The sequence below is a fragment of the Podarcis bocagei genome, assembly GCF_964188305.1.
Source record: "Podarcis bocagei genome assembly, chromosome: 16".
NCBI classification, from domain to species: Eukaryota; Metazoa; Chordata; class Lepidosauria; order Squamata; family Lacertidae; genus Podarcis; species Podarcis bocagei.
The window spans coordinates 34918775-34936729 of NC_138142.1; the positions used below are offsets into that span (position 1 = coordinate 34918775).

General features: G+C 47.8%; 1 protein-coding gene across 1 annotated transcript; it reads right to left on the reverse strand.

Moving 5' to 3' along the window:
* Positions 1-1629: 1629 nt before the first annotated feature.
* On the reverse strand, positions 1630-16089 carry LOC308575191 (mothers against decapentaplegic homolog 6-like). Its single transcript, XM_081173782.1, has 4 exons — positions 15963-16089; positions 11895-12274; positions 9675-9767; positions 1630-4168 (listed from the first exon to the last, which is right to left on the reverse strand). Exons 2-4 carry the CDS (start codon positions 12268-12270, stop codon positions 3633-3635), a joined length of 1005 nt encoding a protein of 334 aa, XP_081029908.1. The 5' UTR covers positions 12271-12274; positions 15963-16089; the 3' UTR covers positions 1630-3632.
* Positions 16090-17955: the final 1866 nt, after the last annotated feature.

Consider the following 17955-nt stretch of genomic DNA (forward strand, 5'->3'; position numbering starts at 1 on the left):
TGGTGAGAGAGGTTGGGGTTGGCCTCGGGTGTGGTTTGTTTGTGATTGGCTGTGGTGATCTTTGTTTTCGTGGGTGGGTGTTTTGGATCAGGTTAGCCATATTGATTTGTATGCTGTTGGTGGATTATTGTCGTTGTCTTGTTGGGCTGTGTATGTGATAAAGGGGAGCCATACCGGGGTGAAGGCGTCTTCTTCTGTTTGTCCCCGTGTCAGTTTCAGTTTATTGGTTAATTTTTCTAGTAGGACTGTTTCCCATACTATTTGGTACCATTGGTCCATGCTTACTCCTGACAGGTCTCTCCAGTGTCTGGTTATGGTGTTTCTGGCTGCTGAAAGTAGGTGGGTTATGAGTTCTTTGGGCATCGTTGTCTTGGAAGATGTTTAGTAGGGCCAATTCTGGGGTGATGTCTAATACTTGCTTAGTTATTTTACATGTTTCTCGTATGGCTGTTGTCCAGAATAGTTGGATTTTGGGGCACTCCCACCACATGTGGAGGTATGTGCCTGTGGAGGTGCACCCTCTCATTCAGGGTTCCAGTTGAAGCTCTGTAGCTCAGTGGCAGAGCTTCTGCCTCACATGCAGAAGGTCCCAGGTTCGATCCCCAGCATCTCCAGAAATTGTGCCCTGAGCCTGCGAGAACCCCTGCCAGTCAGTGTAGACACTATGGAGCTAGATGGACCCTATGGTCTGGGCTTGGTATAAGTCAGCTTCCTATGGTCTCCTTTAAACTAGCTGTACATTTTGAATGATTGAGAACTAGAATCTTGCAAGCAGAGGTCCCTGGCATCTCCAGATAGGGCTTGGAGAGGCTTCTGCCCGTCTGTGTTGACAATACTGAGCTAGATGAACCCCATGACCTTGCTCAGTATTAGGCACCCTCCTATGTCCCTATAGAACACTCGTTCTGCACTGCTAAGAAATCAAAACTTGTATAGTGAGGATTCACTGGCACTTTGGAACTCCCTGCCGATTGACACCGATTGCACCTTCGCTGCACTCTTTCCGGCGCCTGCTAAAAACCTGCGGTTAGGAAAGCCCTCCTAGATTTGTAGAAGGTTAATCTGGTTTCATGGGACACGGGTGGCGCTGTGGGTTAAACCACAGAGCCTAGGACTTGCCGATCAGAAGGTCGGTGGTTCGAATCCCCGCGACGGGGTGAGCTCCCATTGCTCGGTCCCTGTTCCTGCCAACCTAGCAGTTCGAAAGCACACCAGTGCAAGTAAAGAAATAGGTACCGCTCTGGCGGGAAGGTAAACGGCGTTTCCGTGCGCTGCTCTGGTTTGCCAGAAGCGGCTTAGTCATGCTGGTCACATGACCCGGAAGCTGTACGCCGGCTCCCTCGGCCAATAAAGCGAGATGAGCGCCGCAACCCCAGAGTCGGCCACGACTGGACCTAATGGTCAGGGGTCCCTTTACCTTTACCTTTTAATCTGGTTTTCCGTTTATCGTTGGTTTTAATTATTTCTTTGAACGTTGTAAAGAGCTGCTGTTGGTAGATAGCTCCGTTGCTGAGAGCATGGTGCTGATGACGCCAAAGTTGCAGGTTTGATCCCTGTGTGGGATAGCTCCATTGCAGGGACTCCCCCCCCCAAAAAAAAAACAACAACAACTATGATTCTGAAACAGTCTGCATTGATCATGTTATTTGCTTTATTCTTGTTGTAAACCTCTTCCGAGGGTTGCTGGTTTCCTTTTACAATCGAGTGGTATAAAATTTTTATGAAATGGCAATGAAATAAATAAACTGGGTATAAAATTGCTCGGCCCGTAACACCTACAAAAGGTATTGTCAGGCTCCTACTTTTGTTATAGTACAACTTCCTCCAGTTCCCACAACCACCATCCATTCCCAGCCCCTTCTTCTGCCCCGGCAAACCTCCCATCTATTCATCTTCTCTCCTTAGACCCTCTCCTCAAGACCCACTTTCCCATCCTCACAAACACCCCTTCCTCCTCCTTTCTCATTTCAGGATCCCCACTGAACCCCCTCTCTCTGCTCAAACAGAGAAGAGGGTCACACCTGGTTCCCCCCTGCACAAATATCAAATTATGTGTTCTATGCAGCGCACTAGAAATAAATGTGGCGCACTAATAGCAAAAGAGAAAAGGAGGCAAAAATAAAGATATGTCTCAGCCGAAGCTGGGTGCTTACTTAAGAGATCAAAAAGGGTCGGGACATGAGCAAGATTTCCTTCGCTGTTTTTCCGCTTTCCAACTTGCTGTCCTCCCTGCTTCTTTCCACAACAACTCTTGATACGTCAGACCAAAGGGTTTTATCTCAGCCTGACATCCTCTCCTCAGAAGGGAGCCCACCAGAGGTTTACAACGGGTACAGCATCTCCCCTGCATGCAAAAGGTTCTGGGTTCAAATGCTGGCATTTTGAAATTGGCTGCAAATGACCGCCTGTCTGAAACCCTGGAGTGCTGCTGCCATTGGTATACTGATAATATTGAGCTAGACGGGTCAAGGGCTGGACTCACTTTAAGGCAGCTCCCGTTGTTCCTCTTTAATTCACCAGTTCATTCAGAATCTTGAGGACTGGAATCTTAGGGTTTTGTTTTGTTACATAAAGGACCTTAGCTCTGTGGTAGAGCATCTGCTTGCATTCAGACAGGTCCCAGGTTTGCTCCTGTTTATCTCCAGGTCGCAGGAGAATCCTGCCCGATACCCCAGAGAGGTGCTGCCAGTCAGTGTAGATACTACCAGGCTAGATGGACCAATGAACTGATTTGGTATAAATCGGCTACCCGTGTCCTACAAGCGAGGTGGGAAGCTGTGGGTTGTTTCCCTTGCTACCGATCCCCAGCATGTGATATTCAGAGGTAGGCTGCTTTTGGAACTGGAGGTTCCATTTACCCACCACATTTAAGAGACGTCGATGGGCCAATCCACCTCCAGGAATCTCTCCAGTTCCGTTTTCTAAGGCCGTCTAAGCCAGCGGAACGTTCCCTACAGTGGATGCTGTAAATGGACAGCAAAAAACACACCTTTGCTTTTCCAACCTGCACTTACTGCTGTTCAGCTTCACTGGGGGAAGCTTTTACAAACCTGAATGGTGTCATTTCCGCCCCAGCAGACTGCTTTGAGTGGCTGCCTTCCATCCCCAAAGCAGCAGCTGCGTTTACACGACAAATCCAGTTTGAAACCAGTTTCGCTTAAAAAAACAACCAAAAAACCCCTCCCTGAGAACTGTAGTTTTTTTTCATAGGGGAGACGGATGCTGAAACTTTAAAACTGCAGCCGCACTAGCAGAAGTGCTAAAATTCCCAGGGAGGAAGCTACTGAACTTGCTGAACTGGTTTGTGAACTACAAAAAAGAAAAATTCTGCTGTGAACCTGAGTTTGTTGGGTCCTGCTCTAATTCTGCCTTGCGACTACCTCTAAGTTGCTCGCCCTCAGGCTACCTTCCCGACTTATATATATGACACTACCTTCTCAACCCGTATATTTATAAGGAAACAGATAACTTACAAAAGCCACCCGACTCTCACAGAATCCTCTCTCTCCCCGCGCGAGGAAGCTGGGAAATAATACGTAGATCTTTCCCGGACTTCCCCAGGGCTCAGAGAGGGGGTTCCCCCCTCACCACCCGCAAAACCAGCCCCCTTTCCTGGCTCCTTGCCCCCCTCTTCATCTAGGTATACTCAGCAGAACTTCCAACCAACATGGGCAAGAGGTGATAAACCGCCGCGAGTAGCACTGGCCCCAGCCTTTGCCGAAGCTGATGCGGACGCTGTGGGCATCGTAGGGCCCGTCGTGGTGGCCCTGCCAGCAGGCCAGGTTGGCGGCGCGGTCGTAGTCAAACACCTTGAGGGAGAAGCCAGGAAGCAGCTTGTGAACAGCCGGCCCGGAGCCGCAGGGAGGACCCAGGGTTGGGGAGCAGACGAAGACGGGGTGGTCGCTGCGGTTGTAAGCCCAGACGCCGTTGCCTTCGCGGCTCAGGAGCAAGCCTTGCCCAATCTTGGCCCGGGCTCGCTGGACAGCTTGACTACGGTTCCTGGAGCCCAGCTGGCCCAGGCAGAAACCGCTGCCAGCCGGGAGGTCGGCGAAGATGTTGACGTGGTCGTCGTGGACGGAGAAGAGCCTCCCGACTCGAAGGCGGTATTCCCAGTAAGCCAGTTTGCACCAGTGGCCGTCTCTGAGGGAGCGCTGGGAGAGGCTGGTGTCTGCGGGGGGGGGGGGAGAGAGAAAGGCATTCCCTTCAGAACTTTTTAGTTTTATTATTAAATGATTTTATTGGTTTTCACAAAGCAAATCTCACATTTAACACGTTGAAATTTCGAAATCAATGAAGGCTCTTCCGAATCTTAGGACTCCCCTCCGTGGGTCCTTAGTAGTATATCTAAATCAGCTGCATATTATAATTCCTCCACATTAAAGTCCTCCAAGAACTTTAAAAAAAATTATCAGTTTGTTAACTAATGAAAAGCGCAAAGATAACAAAAAGAAGAACTTAGTGCAGATACCCCAGCTACATATTCAATTTGGGTTGCTGTATTTTTAAAAAATGGAAACTTGGACATAAAAGTTTTTGCAAAATCTCCAAAGAAGAAGAAGAATGCCAAAATTGACACTTTTGACATGGGTTGCCATACGTCCGGATTTTCCCGAACATTTAAGCAATTTCCGCCCAGACGCTGTTTACGAGGGCCGTATCCTAGCTACGTCTGGGGAATTCCGGATGTATGGCAGCCCAAACATATTCCTATATTGCAGGAGTTGGGCTAAATGTCTCTCAGAGTCCCTTCCCACTCTCTAAAAATAATAAAAAAAATAGTGGTGTAATTGACTTCTGACAAGCACACAGAGCGCGAACAAGTCTGAGTGTATGTGGGGGGGGGAATTGTTTAATTTCACTGCACACAGGTGGTGTAGTGACAATAAAGGTTTATTATTATTATTTATTTATGATTCTGTGACTCGTAAATTTAAATTATAAAGCGCCGCAGCCTGGAAGGACGAAAGTACAAAGATAAAGTGTGGCTGAAAAGGTATCACAAAGCATTAACTCACACGAATAACAAAGATTTATAAAAAATGAAAGTATTCTCTAACTGTGAGTTCCATCATTATTGAGAATCAAGGTTCCTGCAGAGGTTTAAATAAGCTAAACATCTGCATAGACTGATGGCACTGAGTGAGTGAGCGGGCGCCTCAATTGGCGTAGTGGTTTGAGTGGTTTGAGTGTTGGATTCGGACAGGGGTTGGCAAACTACGGCCCCCGGGCAGGATCAGGCCCACCTGGGTCCTAAATTTAGCCCGCGCCGCAAAGCCGAGACTTCGGGCAATAGCGATGGGAGGAAGAGACTGAACGGCGGTGGCTCTGCTAGCCAAACACTGCGCCTGGTTTACCTCAGTGACGTTTGATTGGCAGAGACGTCCCTGCGCCGCGCTGAGGTAAACCAGGCGCAGTGTTTGATTGGCAGAGCCGCTGCCGCTCAGCTCTTCCTCCTGCCCCTGCCACCACACTGGTGCTCCTGTGGGCCAGAATGCGCAGTGGTGGTGGTGGCGGCGGCAGCCCCTGGGAAGATAAAGACTACTTGCCCCCCTCGCAGTGTGCATGTTGTTGTTTAGTTGTTTAGTCGTGTCCGACTCTTCGTGACCCCCTGGACCAGAGCACGCCAGGCACTCCTGTCTTCCACTGCCTCCCGCAGTTTGGTCAAACTCATGCTGGTAGCTTCCAGAACACTGTCCAGCCATCTCGTCCTCTGTCGTCCCCTTCTCCTTGTGCCCTCCATCTTTCCCAACATCATGAGGTGGCCAAAGTCTTGGAGCCTCAGCTTCAGGATCTGTCCTTCCAGTGAGCACTCAGGGCAGATTTCCTTCAGAATGGATGCGTTTGATCTTCTTGCAGTCCATGGGACTCTCAAGAGTCTCCTCCCACACCAGAATTCAAAAGCATCAATTCTTCGGCGATCAGCCTTCTTTATGGTCCAGCTCTCACTTCCATACATCGCTACTGGGAAAACCATAGCTTGAAGTATACGGACCTTTGTTGGCAAGGTGATGTCTCTGCTTTTTAAGATGCTGTCTAGGTTTGTCATTGCTTTTCTCCGCAGTGTGCATAGGAATTCGTGTTGTTGTTTTTTCAATCCGGCCCTCTACAAGGTGTGAGGGACAGTGGACCGGCCCCCTGCGGAAAAAGTTTGCTGACCCCTGGGCTAGGACCTGGAAGTGCACGGTTCAAATCCCCACTCAGCCCTGAAGTTCCTCTTGGTTCAGTCACCATCTCTTAACCTAACCTACCTCACAGGGTCGTTGTGAGGAGCAGAACCCTATAGACCACTTTGAGCTCCTTGGAAGATAAAATCGGTATATAAATGCAATAAACAAATAAAAATATTTGCACAAGAAATAAGATCATGTATATGAATGAGTCATTCGAGCGCTGCCTTTTAGATACTTTTCGTTTAGGAGATAATCTTTTTTAAGGAAGGGCAATTTGCCAAACCCTTAAATACCAGCAATCCAGACAATTAAGATTAAAAGTCTTCCAGGATATTAGCCATGGAGCCCCTGGGCTGCTGTTAAGAGATGAGAAATAAGCTCTATCCTTTCCAAAATCCCGTTCCGTTCCCACATACAGCCTCAAAAAAAGCTAGGCGGAAACATGGAAAGATTTTGTTTGTTAACACAGAGAGCTCAGCAAAACGACTTATTGCAAAATTCATTTGAGAACTTTTAAGGAGAGCCCTGCAGGGTCAGACCACAAAGTTAAGGTGGGCATTTGTATGCCACAAAACAAAAAACAAAAAACACCAGGCAGAGATTTTCATGTGTACAGATATGTACAGATGCAAAGGTATAGATAATGATGCTGATTTAAAGTGAATTGTATTGTCCTGGAGGAGTCTTTGAAGGGGAAAAGGCTGTGTGGCTCAGCGGTAGAACATCCAGTTTACGAGTAGAAGGTCCTGGGTTCGAATCCCGGCATCTGCAGGTAGGGCTGCGAATGTCCCCTGCCCAAAACTCTTGGAGAAGTCATTGCTGGTCGGTGCAGACCAGTGATTCTCAAAGGGTGTAGCAGGAGAGGATGGCAAATAGGAAGGGAAGATTCAAGGACCACCAATATTATATTCTGGGAATGAGTCATGTTCTTACGTAGCTGCATTGTTTCATACTTTCCACATGCCCCGTGGTCATATTATAATGCAGTTGTGTTCTTTGTTATAAATCAAGCACCGCTAGGAGTTGTGTATTTTTGTTTTCCAACGTATTTCTTATCAATGAAAAAATCCGGTGTGATGCGAGCAATTTTTATTCTGAAAGTGCAGCCCAAAGGAAAAAAGCTTGAGAGCCACTGGTGTTGCCATAAAACTGAAAATCCAGACACAAAAGTTGTTGAGGGTTTTTTTTTAGTTTTGCCCAAAGTGGTTGAGCTTTCCCCCCCTCAAAAAAAGTTGTTGTTTTTGAGCTATTTTTAAGGAATTCGCCAAAATCTACACTTCCGAGAACCAGACAGAGGGCCTTCTCGGTAGTGGCGCCCACCCTGTGGAATGCCCTCCCACCAGATGTCAAAGAGATAAACAACTACCTGACATTCAGAAGACATCTTAAGGCAGCCCTGTTCAGGGAAGTTTTTAATGTGTGACATATTAGTGTATTTTTGGTCTCTGTGGAAGCCGCCCAGAGTGGCTGAGAAGACCCAGCCAGATGGGTGGGGAACAAATAAATTATTATTATTATTATTATTATTATTATTATTATTATTATTATTCCAAGATGGGTTGCCATACGTCCAGATTTTCACGGCATTTAAGCCATTTCCACCTGGGCGCTGTTTACAATGGCCGAATCCTGGCTATATCCAGGAAACCCTAGCAGACGGTACTGAGCTCGATGTGTAAGGCAGCTTCCTATTTAAATCGGCTATTTATCTGGATCCATGAGGACTAGAATCTTCTAAGATAAAGTAATAAGTAGAGCTAGTGACCTTCTGAATCCATAGCAGACATCCTACCACTGAGTTATGGCCCTTTGGCCCCATTGCGGCAAGGCACAGCTCCCAAAGGCAAAAAATAAGATTATTTTTTTAAAAAAAAAAAAAACTAGGGACTGATAGAATTAAACAAATAAGGAATGGACTGTTCCTCCTGGTCAAGGAGACTCCTGGGTTTCTGCTCAGACAAAGGCGCCCTGGGACAATGGGAGCGGGAAGTCCCACGGGGGCCGGCTGGGAGCGCTGAGAGGCAGCACGTAGGCCCCACGGTCTCTCGCTGGGGTCCCACATCTTTGGCTGGGAGAGAGGAAAAGTCAGCCCAGGCGCCAAGAGCTTGCTCAGACGTGGCGGCGTGGCCGGGCGCCAGATCCCAGGCTGCATTGTACGTCAGGGCACATTGTCTGTGTCTCTGCGGGCTGCAACTTCCTCCCGGCCGCCGGGAACCAGAAATAACAGGGGCAGCCGTCTGTCGGTGTCCGTCCCTCGCTTTTTGAAAAGTTTCTGCTCTGCAAAGCATCCAGGAAGGCCTCTGGGCCGGGCCGTTCCCTGCCTGCTTTTCATTCTCCTCTCAAGAGAGCAGCATAATCGGCGTGTCCGGAATCAGGACCCCTAACTGCAGGAGGGTTTTCAAACAGGGTTGGGGGCCACTATTCAGGGTGGTGCTGAGAGAGGCAGGTTTCAGTCCGCACACGGCCAAAAATAAGAAGTGCACTGCTAAATCAGAGCAAAGTCCCGTCTAGCTCAGTCTCTCACAGATGGGGCATAAAGTCAAGGACCTAAATATATTAATTTTGAGTATTTGTACCCCACTCTTCATCCAAAAAGGATGGGGCGACTTACTTACAATCAAAGCAAGGCAGTCCCTAGCTGCAGGCTTGCAATCTTTAAAAACAAAAAAGGCACAACACACAAGGAAAGAGGGACAGGGAGGGCAGAGGAAAACCCAAGCTCAGGCACAGATTTCAAAACCGTTGCCCTATATTGACCAAACGTGGGCACAGTTCAGGGGCAGGTGGTGCCTGGTGGAGCTGGGCCTCCAGCAAAGCTGATAGAATAAACCTTCTGCTTCACAACTCTCCCTTCGGAGGCAGCCTGATGCCCCGAGGTGACAGGAGAACATACCCTCCAACTGTCCTGACGAAAACGGGACATTCTGATTTTTCTTGTGAGAGGCGGCCAAAATGGCCGCCACGATCTCGCGTTATTTGGGGCTGCAGTTTGGGGGGCACGGCAGCCCAAAGCGCGTGTTTAGAGGTGCTACGCAAGTTCGCTGCCCCCCCAAAAGCCCTTTTGGGGCGCTGTGTCCAAAAAAAGCCCTTTTGCAATCTTGCACGGGTCACGAGATTTGTGCAATAGTGCAGCCCCAGAAGACGATGTCCTGGTTTCGGGCCTCTTCATATTGGAAGAGATGGGTGCAGGGAGGCTGTATGGGGCTGGCTTGTCAGGGCAGAGCAGATGGGGGGGGGGAGCTCTGCTTCCCTGTTCCCCTGTTCTGGAATGGCCGCCCCCGGAAAAGATGCCTGGAATTGAAGCTGGAATCTACCAGATGCAAAGCAAATGTTCTATCCCTTCAGGGAGTCTCAGCAACCTGGGAGTAACCGGCCCACAAACCAGATCAGAAGCTGGTTCCAATCCCTGCTGGGAAAATTTATTCCCTTGCTGACAGCCTGGACACAGAGTCAGCCATGCGCAGGATCAGACCCTCTCTCACACCGAGGCTCCCGATTTCTCACCTTGCCATATTCTGCGGTTGTTGTTCAACGTGTTGGCGCACTTCAGAGGGGTTGCGAAAGGAGAGATCTTGCCGTAGGGGGGCAGGGGGGTCTCTATAAAAGAAAATAATAATAATAATAATAAGGGAAGGCATGAGCCGCTTTTAAATCCTTCGTCTCATATCTTGAGGATTAGGGGGCAGCGGGTGCTGCCACAAAATAAGTCCAGCATCTTATAAGCCCCAGCCAGATTGGATAACGGACAGGGATGGCGGGAATTGAATACAGAAGAGCATAAGAACATATTGAGAGCCAGTGTGGTGTAATGGTTAGAGGACCTGGGAGAGAAGGGTTCAAATCCCCACTTAGCCATGAAGCTCACTGGTTGTGACCCTGGCATAGCTGTCAACGTTTCCCTTTATTTAAAGGAAATCCCCTTATTCCGAATAGGATTCCTCGCAAGAAAAGGGACAAGTTGACAGCTATGGACCCTGGGCCATTCACCATCTTTTAGCCTCAAAGGGTTGTTGTGAGGATGAAATGGGGAAGAGGAGAAACTACGTCCAGCACCTTGAGATTGTTGGAAGATAAAGGTAGTAAATAATAATAATAATAATAATAATAATAATAATAATAATGGCAGCAGCAGCAGCCTGCTGCATCCGGCCGATGTCCCATCTAGTCCGGCATCGTGTTCTGACAGTAGCTGACCAGATGCATCATGGGAAACTCGCTAGCAGGGCCTGAATGCGACAGCAATTCTCCCCTCCTGTGATTCCTAGCAACAGTTATTCAGAAGCAATGACAGTGCCAGGAGAACGCAGACGTCCTGGGTATTAGCCATAGAGAGGCTTCACTTCCAGTCTGTCCAATCCTCTTTTAAAGCCACCCAAATCGGTGGCTGTCTCACTGCCTCCAGTGGGAGGGAGTTCCATAGGTGTTTTTTAAAAAATGTTTTTATTAACAATTTCAACATAACAGCATATCAACACATATCACATTCATTATTTTCTCCCCTTTTTCCCCACCCCCCTCAAACCCTCCCCTCCCCCGGAGACTTCCCTCAGCTCCTCTCTCTGATTTCTCAGCACGTATTATTCTCCGCATGTTATAAAATTATACGAATCCTTACATTATCTGTCTACCATGTTATCATTCAATCAATTTGTGTATGTTTATTCAAAACCTGCCAAGGAGTCCAACTCGTTTTGTTGGTTTTTTAAATTAATTTGTAAAGAGTTCCCATTCTTCTCTAAAGTCACAGTTGTCCTTCTCTCGCAGTTTGTATGTTCATTTAGCCAAGGGAGTTCCATAGTTTAACTATGCACTTTGTTCAATCTGCCCTGGATCTCCTAGCGCTCAGCTTCATTGGAGGTCCACGCAGAGCAAGTTCGGCCCCCGGGGAAAATAGATCGGGGAGCCTGTGGCCCTCATGAACTTTCTGGGCTCTCCCAACTCCTATCAGCTCCAGCCAGTTTGCCTGTTAGCCAAGAATGATGGGCGTTCTGGTCCACCAGATGCAGCCAGCATGGCTGGGGGCTGCTGGGAGTTGGAGTCCATCCCATTCCGTGGACCCCGGGCTCCCCATCCCTGCTTTCCACCTTTGCAGGTGAATTTGGTCTGTGATCCCTGATTGGTTGGGACGTGTGTCTACGAGAGGGATGGGGAAACCCGTGGCCCTTTGGCTGTTGCCCGACCACAACACCCATCGTCCCTGGCCATAGGCCAAGCTTACGAGGGCTGATGGGAGTTGTAGTCCGCCAACACCTGGAAGTGAGAGCTGGACCATAAAGAAGGCTGATCGCTGAAGAATTGATGCTTTTGAGTTCTGGTGCTGGAGGAGACTCTTGAGAGTCCCATGGGCTGCAAGAAGATCAAACCTATCCATTCTGAAGGAAATCAGCCCTGAGTGCTCACTGGAAGGACAGATTGTGAAGTTGAGGCTCCAATACTTTGGCCACCTCATGAGAAGAGAAGACTCCCTGGAAAAGACCCTGATGTTGGGAAAGATGGAGGGTGCAAGGAGAAGGGGACGACAGAGGACGAGGTGGTTGGACAGTGTTCTCGAAGCTACCAGCATGAGTTTGACCAAACTGCGGGAGGCAGTGGAAGACAGGAGTGCCTGGCGTGCTCTGGTCCAGGGGGTCACGAAGAGTCAGACACGACTAAACAACTAAACAACAACACCTGGAGGGTCAAAGGCTCCAAAACACCGCCTGATTTGCCTCCAGCGTTCCTCACCAGGTACAGCGAGCCGGCTGAAATGATGCGGGTTGCAACAGTGGACGCTGCCCTCTCCACCGGTGCTCTTGCAGAAGCTGAGGCGCTTGAGTTCGTGTGGGTGGCGCAGGTCGGGCCAGCGGAAGAGCCGGCACAGGAGGAGCGAGGCGGGGAGGCCCGGCTTGGAGCCTCGCGACTCCACCCAGACGCAGCCTGACTCGCCCGCCCCCCTGCTCTCCACCGCCCACAGCAGCAGCTCCAGCTCCTTCTCCTTCAGCTTCTTGAAGAGGGCCAGAGCCGCCGGCTTCAACGCCCCGTGGCTGTCGTCGGGGCCGGGCGTGATGCAGCGGTGCCTCCAAAGCCGTTGTACCAAGCTGGCTCGCCGAGACCGGAACATGAGGCTTTATAGAGACAGAACGACAAAACCAACATTATTATTTTTTTGTGAGCGCGTTCAAGGCATCTTCTCAATCGCATCCCTGTAAAGTAGCCTGTTGGAAGTGCAAGGATCATTCAGCTTGTAATTTAAGGGTTAATTCTGCAAGTGTGGCAGTCAGCTGACCAAGAGGTGGTGGAGGTGTTGCTTAGCAACCAGGCAGAGCATCATGACCTTTGCTGAGGTTTTTTTGGGGGGGAAGACGGGGGGGGGGGGACCAGACAGAGGGCCTCCTCGGTAGTGGCGCCCACCCTGTGAACGCCAATCAGATAAATAATTGCATAACGTTCTGAAAACATCTGAAGGCAGTGCTATATAGAGAAGCTTTTCATGTGTGATAGTCTATAGTGTTTCCATATACCAGGCTTCCTCAACCTCAGCCCTCCAGATGTTTTTGGCCTACAACTCCCATGATCCCTAACTAGCAGGACCAGAGGTCAGGGATGATGGGAACTGTAGTCTCAAAACAGCTGAAGGTCTGAGGTTGAGGAAGCCTGCCGTATACAGTGGTACCTTGGTTCTCAAACGCCTTGGTTCCCAAATGCCAAAAACCCGGATGTAAGTGTTCCGGTTTTCAAACGTTTTTCAGAAGCCAAACGTCCGATGCAGTTGGTGGCTATTGTTTCTGGGGCACCTGCACCAATCAGAAGCTGTGTCTTCGTTTTCGAACATTTCAGAAGTCAAAACGGACTTCTGGAATGGATTACATTTGGCGCTTTTGTTTTTGCTATTGATTTTGTGTTTTTGTTTTTGAGGCTCTTTCGGTTACAGTGGTACCTCGGGTTACATACGCTTCGGGTTACAGACTCCGCTAACCCAGAAATAGTGCTTCAGGTTAAGAACAGAAATTGTGCTGTGGCAGCACGGCGGCAGCAGGAGGCCCCATTAGCTAAAGTGGTGCTTCAGGTTAAGAACAGTTTCAGGTTAAGTACGGACCTCCGGAACAAATTAAGTACTTAACCCGAGGTACCACTGTAATTTGTTTTTGTGACTGTGTGGAACCCAGTTCAGCTACTGATTGATTTGACTGTGTGACTGCGGAAATGTATAAAAGCCCCCCAGCCAAACAATGACTATCACCTACAATACTGTCTTATTTATTTTTTAGTACAGTACATTGATTATTGCTTTCATTTTATGGTTTTGGAACGCTTTGGTTTTGGAACGGACTTCCAGAACGGATTCAGTTTGAGAACCAAGGTACCACTGAATAGGGAAGCTGTGTGATGGTTTGTTGTGTTTCTGCATATTCTGTTGGAAGCCGCCCAGAGTAGCTGGGGCAACCCGGTCAGATGGGTGGCATAATAATAATAATAATAATAATAATAATAATAATAATACTCAGTGACAGAGCATTTGCTGTGTGTGCAGAAGGTCCCAGGCTCAGTTAGAGCTGGGAGAGACTCTGCTGCCCGAAAGAGCTGCTGCCAGCCAGTGTAGCCAGTACTGAGCTACATGGGCCAATGGTCTGACTCAGTAGAAGGCAGAAATTCCTAATTATTCACAAACAGGCGAAAAGTCTGCCCCTTGAGAGATGAAGAGATCTCTAGAGGCTGGAAAGTCATCTGTCAGAGGAGCCGCAATGGTATTGAGCAGCGAGGTGGACTAGATGATTTCTGAGGCCTCCTCTGACTCTCAAATGCTCAAACGCTTCCTCACATCTGTTGGAGACAGCTAGGCAGCCCAGCTGAAAATCCCAGAGCCTGCTCTGCTGATTCCCTGCAAACAGCAGGCAGCCAGCGGTGCAACAGCACAAAGCAATTGGCATCCGTTGTGCATTACAGCCACATTCTAACCCACACGGACTTGTGCAAACAGAGGCACACAAATGGAAGAGAAACCCTATGTATGTAACAACCGTGGCAAGAATTCTTTAAGCCCCAAAATGGAAAAGAAACCCTAGTACCAACGAGAGAAGAGTGGCAGATAAAGATGATGGACTTTGCAGAACTGGAGAAGCCGACAGGAGAAATCTGAAACCATCACGATCAAGTATTCCAAAAGGACTGGAGTAAATTTATACAATATTTCAAATATTATTGTGAGCAATTAACATCGCTAGCAGGGCTGTCTGATGACTTGCACTGAGAAATTTTCTATCTTTCTATATTTATTTAAATTTTGAGACGTTCTGTAAACAGTCTAATTGGAACTGGAAAATGTATAAATTGCAATGATATAAAGGTTAATTTCGAAAGCCATGAGTCGTTGATAGGCTCTAAAGAGCCAGGGTGGTATTGTGGATAATGATGATGTGAATGTATAACTTTAAATGGAAAATAAATAAAAATTATATATAAAAAAATGGGGTGGGGACCAACCACACTGACCCAACCAGGGGCCACATTCACAACCTACATTTAAAGCACTGTGATAATACTGCTTTAAACAGCCATGGCTTCCCCCAAAGAATTCTGGGAGTTGTAGTTAGTTAAGGGTGCTTAGAGTGGTTAGGAGACTCCTGTTTCCCTCACAGAGAACTATAGTTCCCAGAGGTTCCAATGAAGAAAAGGGATTGACTGTTAAACCGCTCTGGGAATTGTGGTTCTCAGAGGGGACTGCTGGGGGTGGGGGTCTCCTAAAAACCCTCAGCACCCTCCACAAGCTACAGCTCCCAGTATTATTTTAGGGAAGCCATGACTGTTAAGAGTGCTGAGAGGAGAACCCTAGTTCCCAGCACCCACCAGCTACGATGTCCACAGCGGTTTAATTAACAATCCCTCTTCCCAGGGAATTCTGGGAATTGTAGCTCCAGGAGAGGAACAGGGGGTCTCCTATCAACTCCCAGCACCCTTAACAAACTACAGCTCCCAGGATTCTTTGGGGGGAGAATCCATGACTGTTTATAGAGGCATCACAGAGCTTTAAATCTCTGGTCAGCGGGGGCTCCTTCCCACACCACCCTCTGCCCTTGTCAGCACATTACCACCAGTGCCGGGTTTACCTATAAGCTAAACAAACACCTCTTGGAGGCCCCCCAAAAAATTAAAGGAAAAAACACCTGGATGTACATTTCCAAAATATAAGATAAAAAACAAATAAAACAAAACCTACAATTATTATTTCATGTTACAGCAAGTTTCTAGAGACTAGATTATGAGTCTTTGTAAACTGTTTCGAAAGGAACTTTCGTGATTGCCAAATGTCAATCAAAGTTCTTGCATTATTAAGTTTGTGATGAATAAAAAAATAATTTTGTTAGAGCTTAATAATTATTTCACTATTAACATACTTCTTCTTAATGGTATTTCACTATTAATAGACTTCTTCTTAACTGTGTTTCAGTTCAACATTTGATAAAATACATATTTTGTTATGTGCCAATGGCTCTAGATGCCTGTTAGGTTAATAAATTACCATGTAGCATATATTCAACACAAAAAAACCAGCGACAATTTGTTGTTGACAAAGGACAGCTGGACATATAAAGGGCCCCGTTACCTTCAGTAGCTCAGGGCCTCATCAGATCTAAATCTGGCCCTGGTTAGCACATTATCACCCGTGCGCCCCGCGCAAGCGACAGTGCACGCGCGGCGGGCATCTAACATGTTAATGCACCCGCCCCGGTACCCAGCAGCAGCAAGCAGGTTCCCTAACTGCCCGGCGAGTTAGAGACGCCTGTCCAAAAGCGAGATAGTGCGGATCACACTCACTGTGAAGGCAAAGAGCGGCTGGACACACCACTGGGTGCAGACCCCGCCAGGAGACCAGGACGGCTCAACCCACAGACTTCCTGGCAAGCTCTTTTCTTGCGGGCTGTTCCCTCCCCAGGCTTCCTCCGTCCAGCCTCTCTCTCTCTCTCTCTCTCTCTCTCTCTCTCTCTCTCTCTCTCTCTCTCTCTCTCTCTCTGCGTGGGAGGCAGCAAGCAGGGGGAGGAAACGGGGCGTCAGTGGGGGTGGGGGGAGAGCTTGGGGGAAAAAAACCTTGGTCTGGAGGGATCTCTGCCAGGACAAGTCATGCCAATGGCAGCAGGCAGCTGCCAGGGTTGACCTGAAAGTTTTCTTGGTGCCAGGGATGTCGGGGGGGGGGGGAAGGTTGTTCTTGTTTAGTCGTTTAGTCGTGTCTGACTCTTCATAACCCCCTGGACCAGAGCACGCCAGGCACTCCTGTCTTCCACTGCCTCCCGCAGTTTGGTCAAACTCATGCTGGTAGCTTCGAGAAGACTATTCAACCATCTCTGTCGTCCCCTTCTCCTTGTGCCCTCCATCTTTCCCAACATCAGGGTCTTTTCCAGGGAGTCTTCTCTTCTCATGAGGTGGCCAAAGTATTGGAGCCTCAGCTTCACGATCTGTCCTTCCAGTGAGCACTCAGGGCTGATTTCCTTCAGAATGGAGAGGTTTGATCTTCTTGCTTGATTTCCTTCAGAATGGAGAGGTTTGATCTTCTTGCTGTCCATGGGACTCTCAAGAGTCTCCTCCAGCACCAGAATTCAAAAGCATCCATTCTTCGGCGATCAGCCTTCTTGATGGTCCAGCTCTCACTTCCATACATCACTACAGGGGAAACCGTAGCTTTAACTATATGGACCTTTGTTGGCAAGGTGATTTCTCTGCTTTTTAAGATGAAAAAAAGGTATATCCTATTAAATTAACTTTTGGGGCACAAAGCACATTAAGCAATCCTGGCCAAGCGATGTTTATTCCAGCAGGGTGTACAGGAAAAGATTCTGCCTACACAATATTATTATTTAAAAAAAATCCTTCCAGTAGCACCTTAAAGACCAACTAAGTTAGTTCATGGTATGAGCTTTCGTGTGCATGCACACTTCTTCAGATACACACGAAAGCTCATACCAAGAACTAACTTAGTTGGTCTTTAAGGTGCTACTGGAAGGAATTTTTTTTTATTTTGACTATGGCAGACCAACACGGCTACCTATCTGTAACTGAATATTATTATTATTATTATTATTATTATTATTATTATTATTATTATTATTATTATTATTCCTCATACTTCTTTGGCCATCACTCGTAGCCAAGTAAGATTGTCTCCCATAAACATGGTTTTAAGAGCGAGTCCGTAAGTGACTGTGGAGGCCAGTTCTCGATCCCCACGTCCTTCCACAGTGGGGACATAGGTTTCCGGGTGGGAGTTGATCACGGTGTGGATTTGCCAAGCATGCCTTCCTCTTCAAAGCCCATGACACCTTTGGTAAAGGCTGTTCTCCAACTGGAGGGCTCGCAGGCCAGTGTTTCCCAGTTGTTGGTGTTTATACTACTTTTTTTTTTTTTTTAGATTTGCCTTGAGACAGTCTTTAAACCTCTTTTGTTGACTCATTGTTAAAACCGTGTTTATGGAAGACAATCTTACTCGGCTACAAGTGATCGCCAAAGAAGAAGCCTGCCACGTGGCAGTGCGGGCTGCAAAAAGGGCTCGGGCTATAGCTTGCATTGCATCACCATCACCATCGTAGTTATATTATTTATATTATTGCCCATATGACTGGGTTGCCCCAGCCACTCTGTGCGGCTTGCAACAAAATATTAAATACACAATAAAAATATCAAACATTAAAAACATCCCTATACCGGGCTGCTTTCAGATGACCTAAAAGTCTTTTAGTTACAGTGGTATCTGGGGTTACATACGCTTCAGGTTACAGACTCCAGAAATATTACCTCAGGTTAAGAACTTTGCTTCAGG

What these genes read in the sequence shown, in the direction of transcription:
- LOC308575191 (XM_081173782.1), bottom strand. Translation starts at nt 12,270, where the DNA reads ATGTTCCGGTCTCGGCGAGCCAGCTTGGTACAACGGCTTTGGAGGCAC. An exon ending in CAGCCGGCTCGCTGTACCTG is followed by an intron (nt 9,768 to 11,894) that starts GTGAGGAACGCT and finishes TTTCTTTTATAG; the next exon opens with AGACCCCCCTGCCCCCCTAC. An exon ending in CAACCGCAGAATATGGCAAG is followed by an intron (nt 4,169 to 9,674) that starts GTGAGAAATCGG and finishes CCCCCCCCGCAG; the next exon opens with ACACCAGCCTCTCCCAGCGC.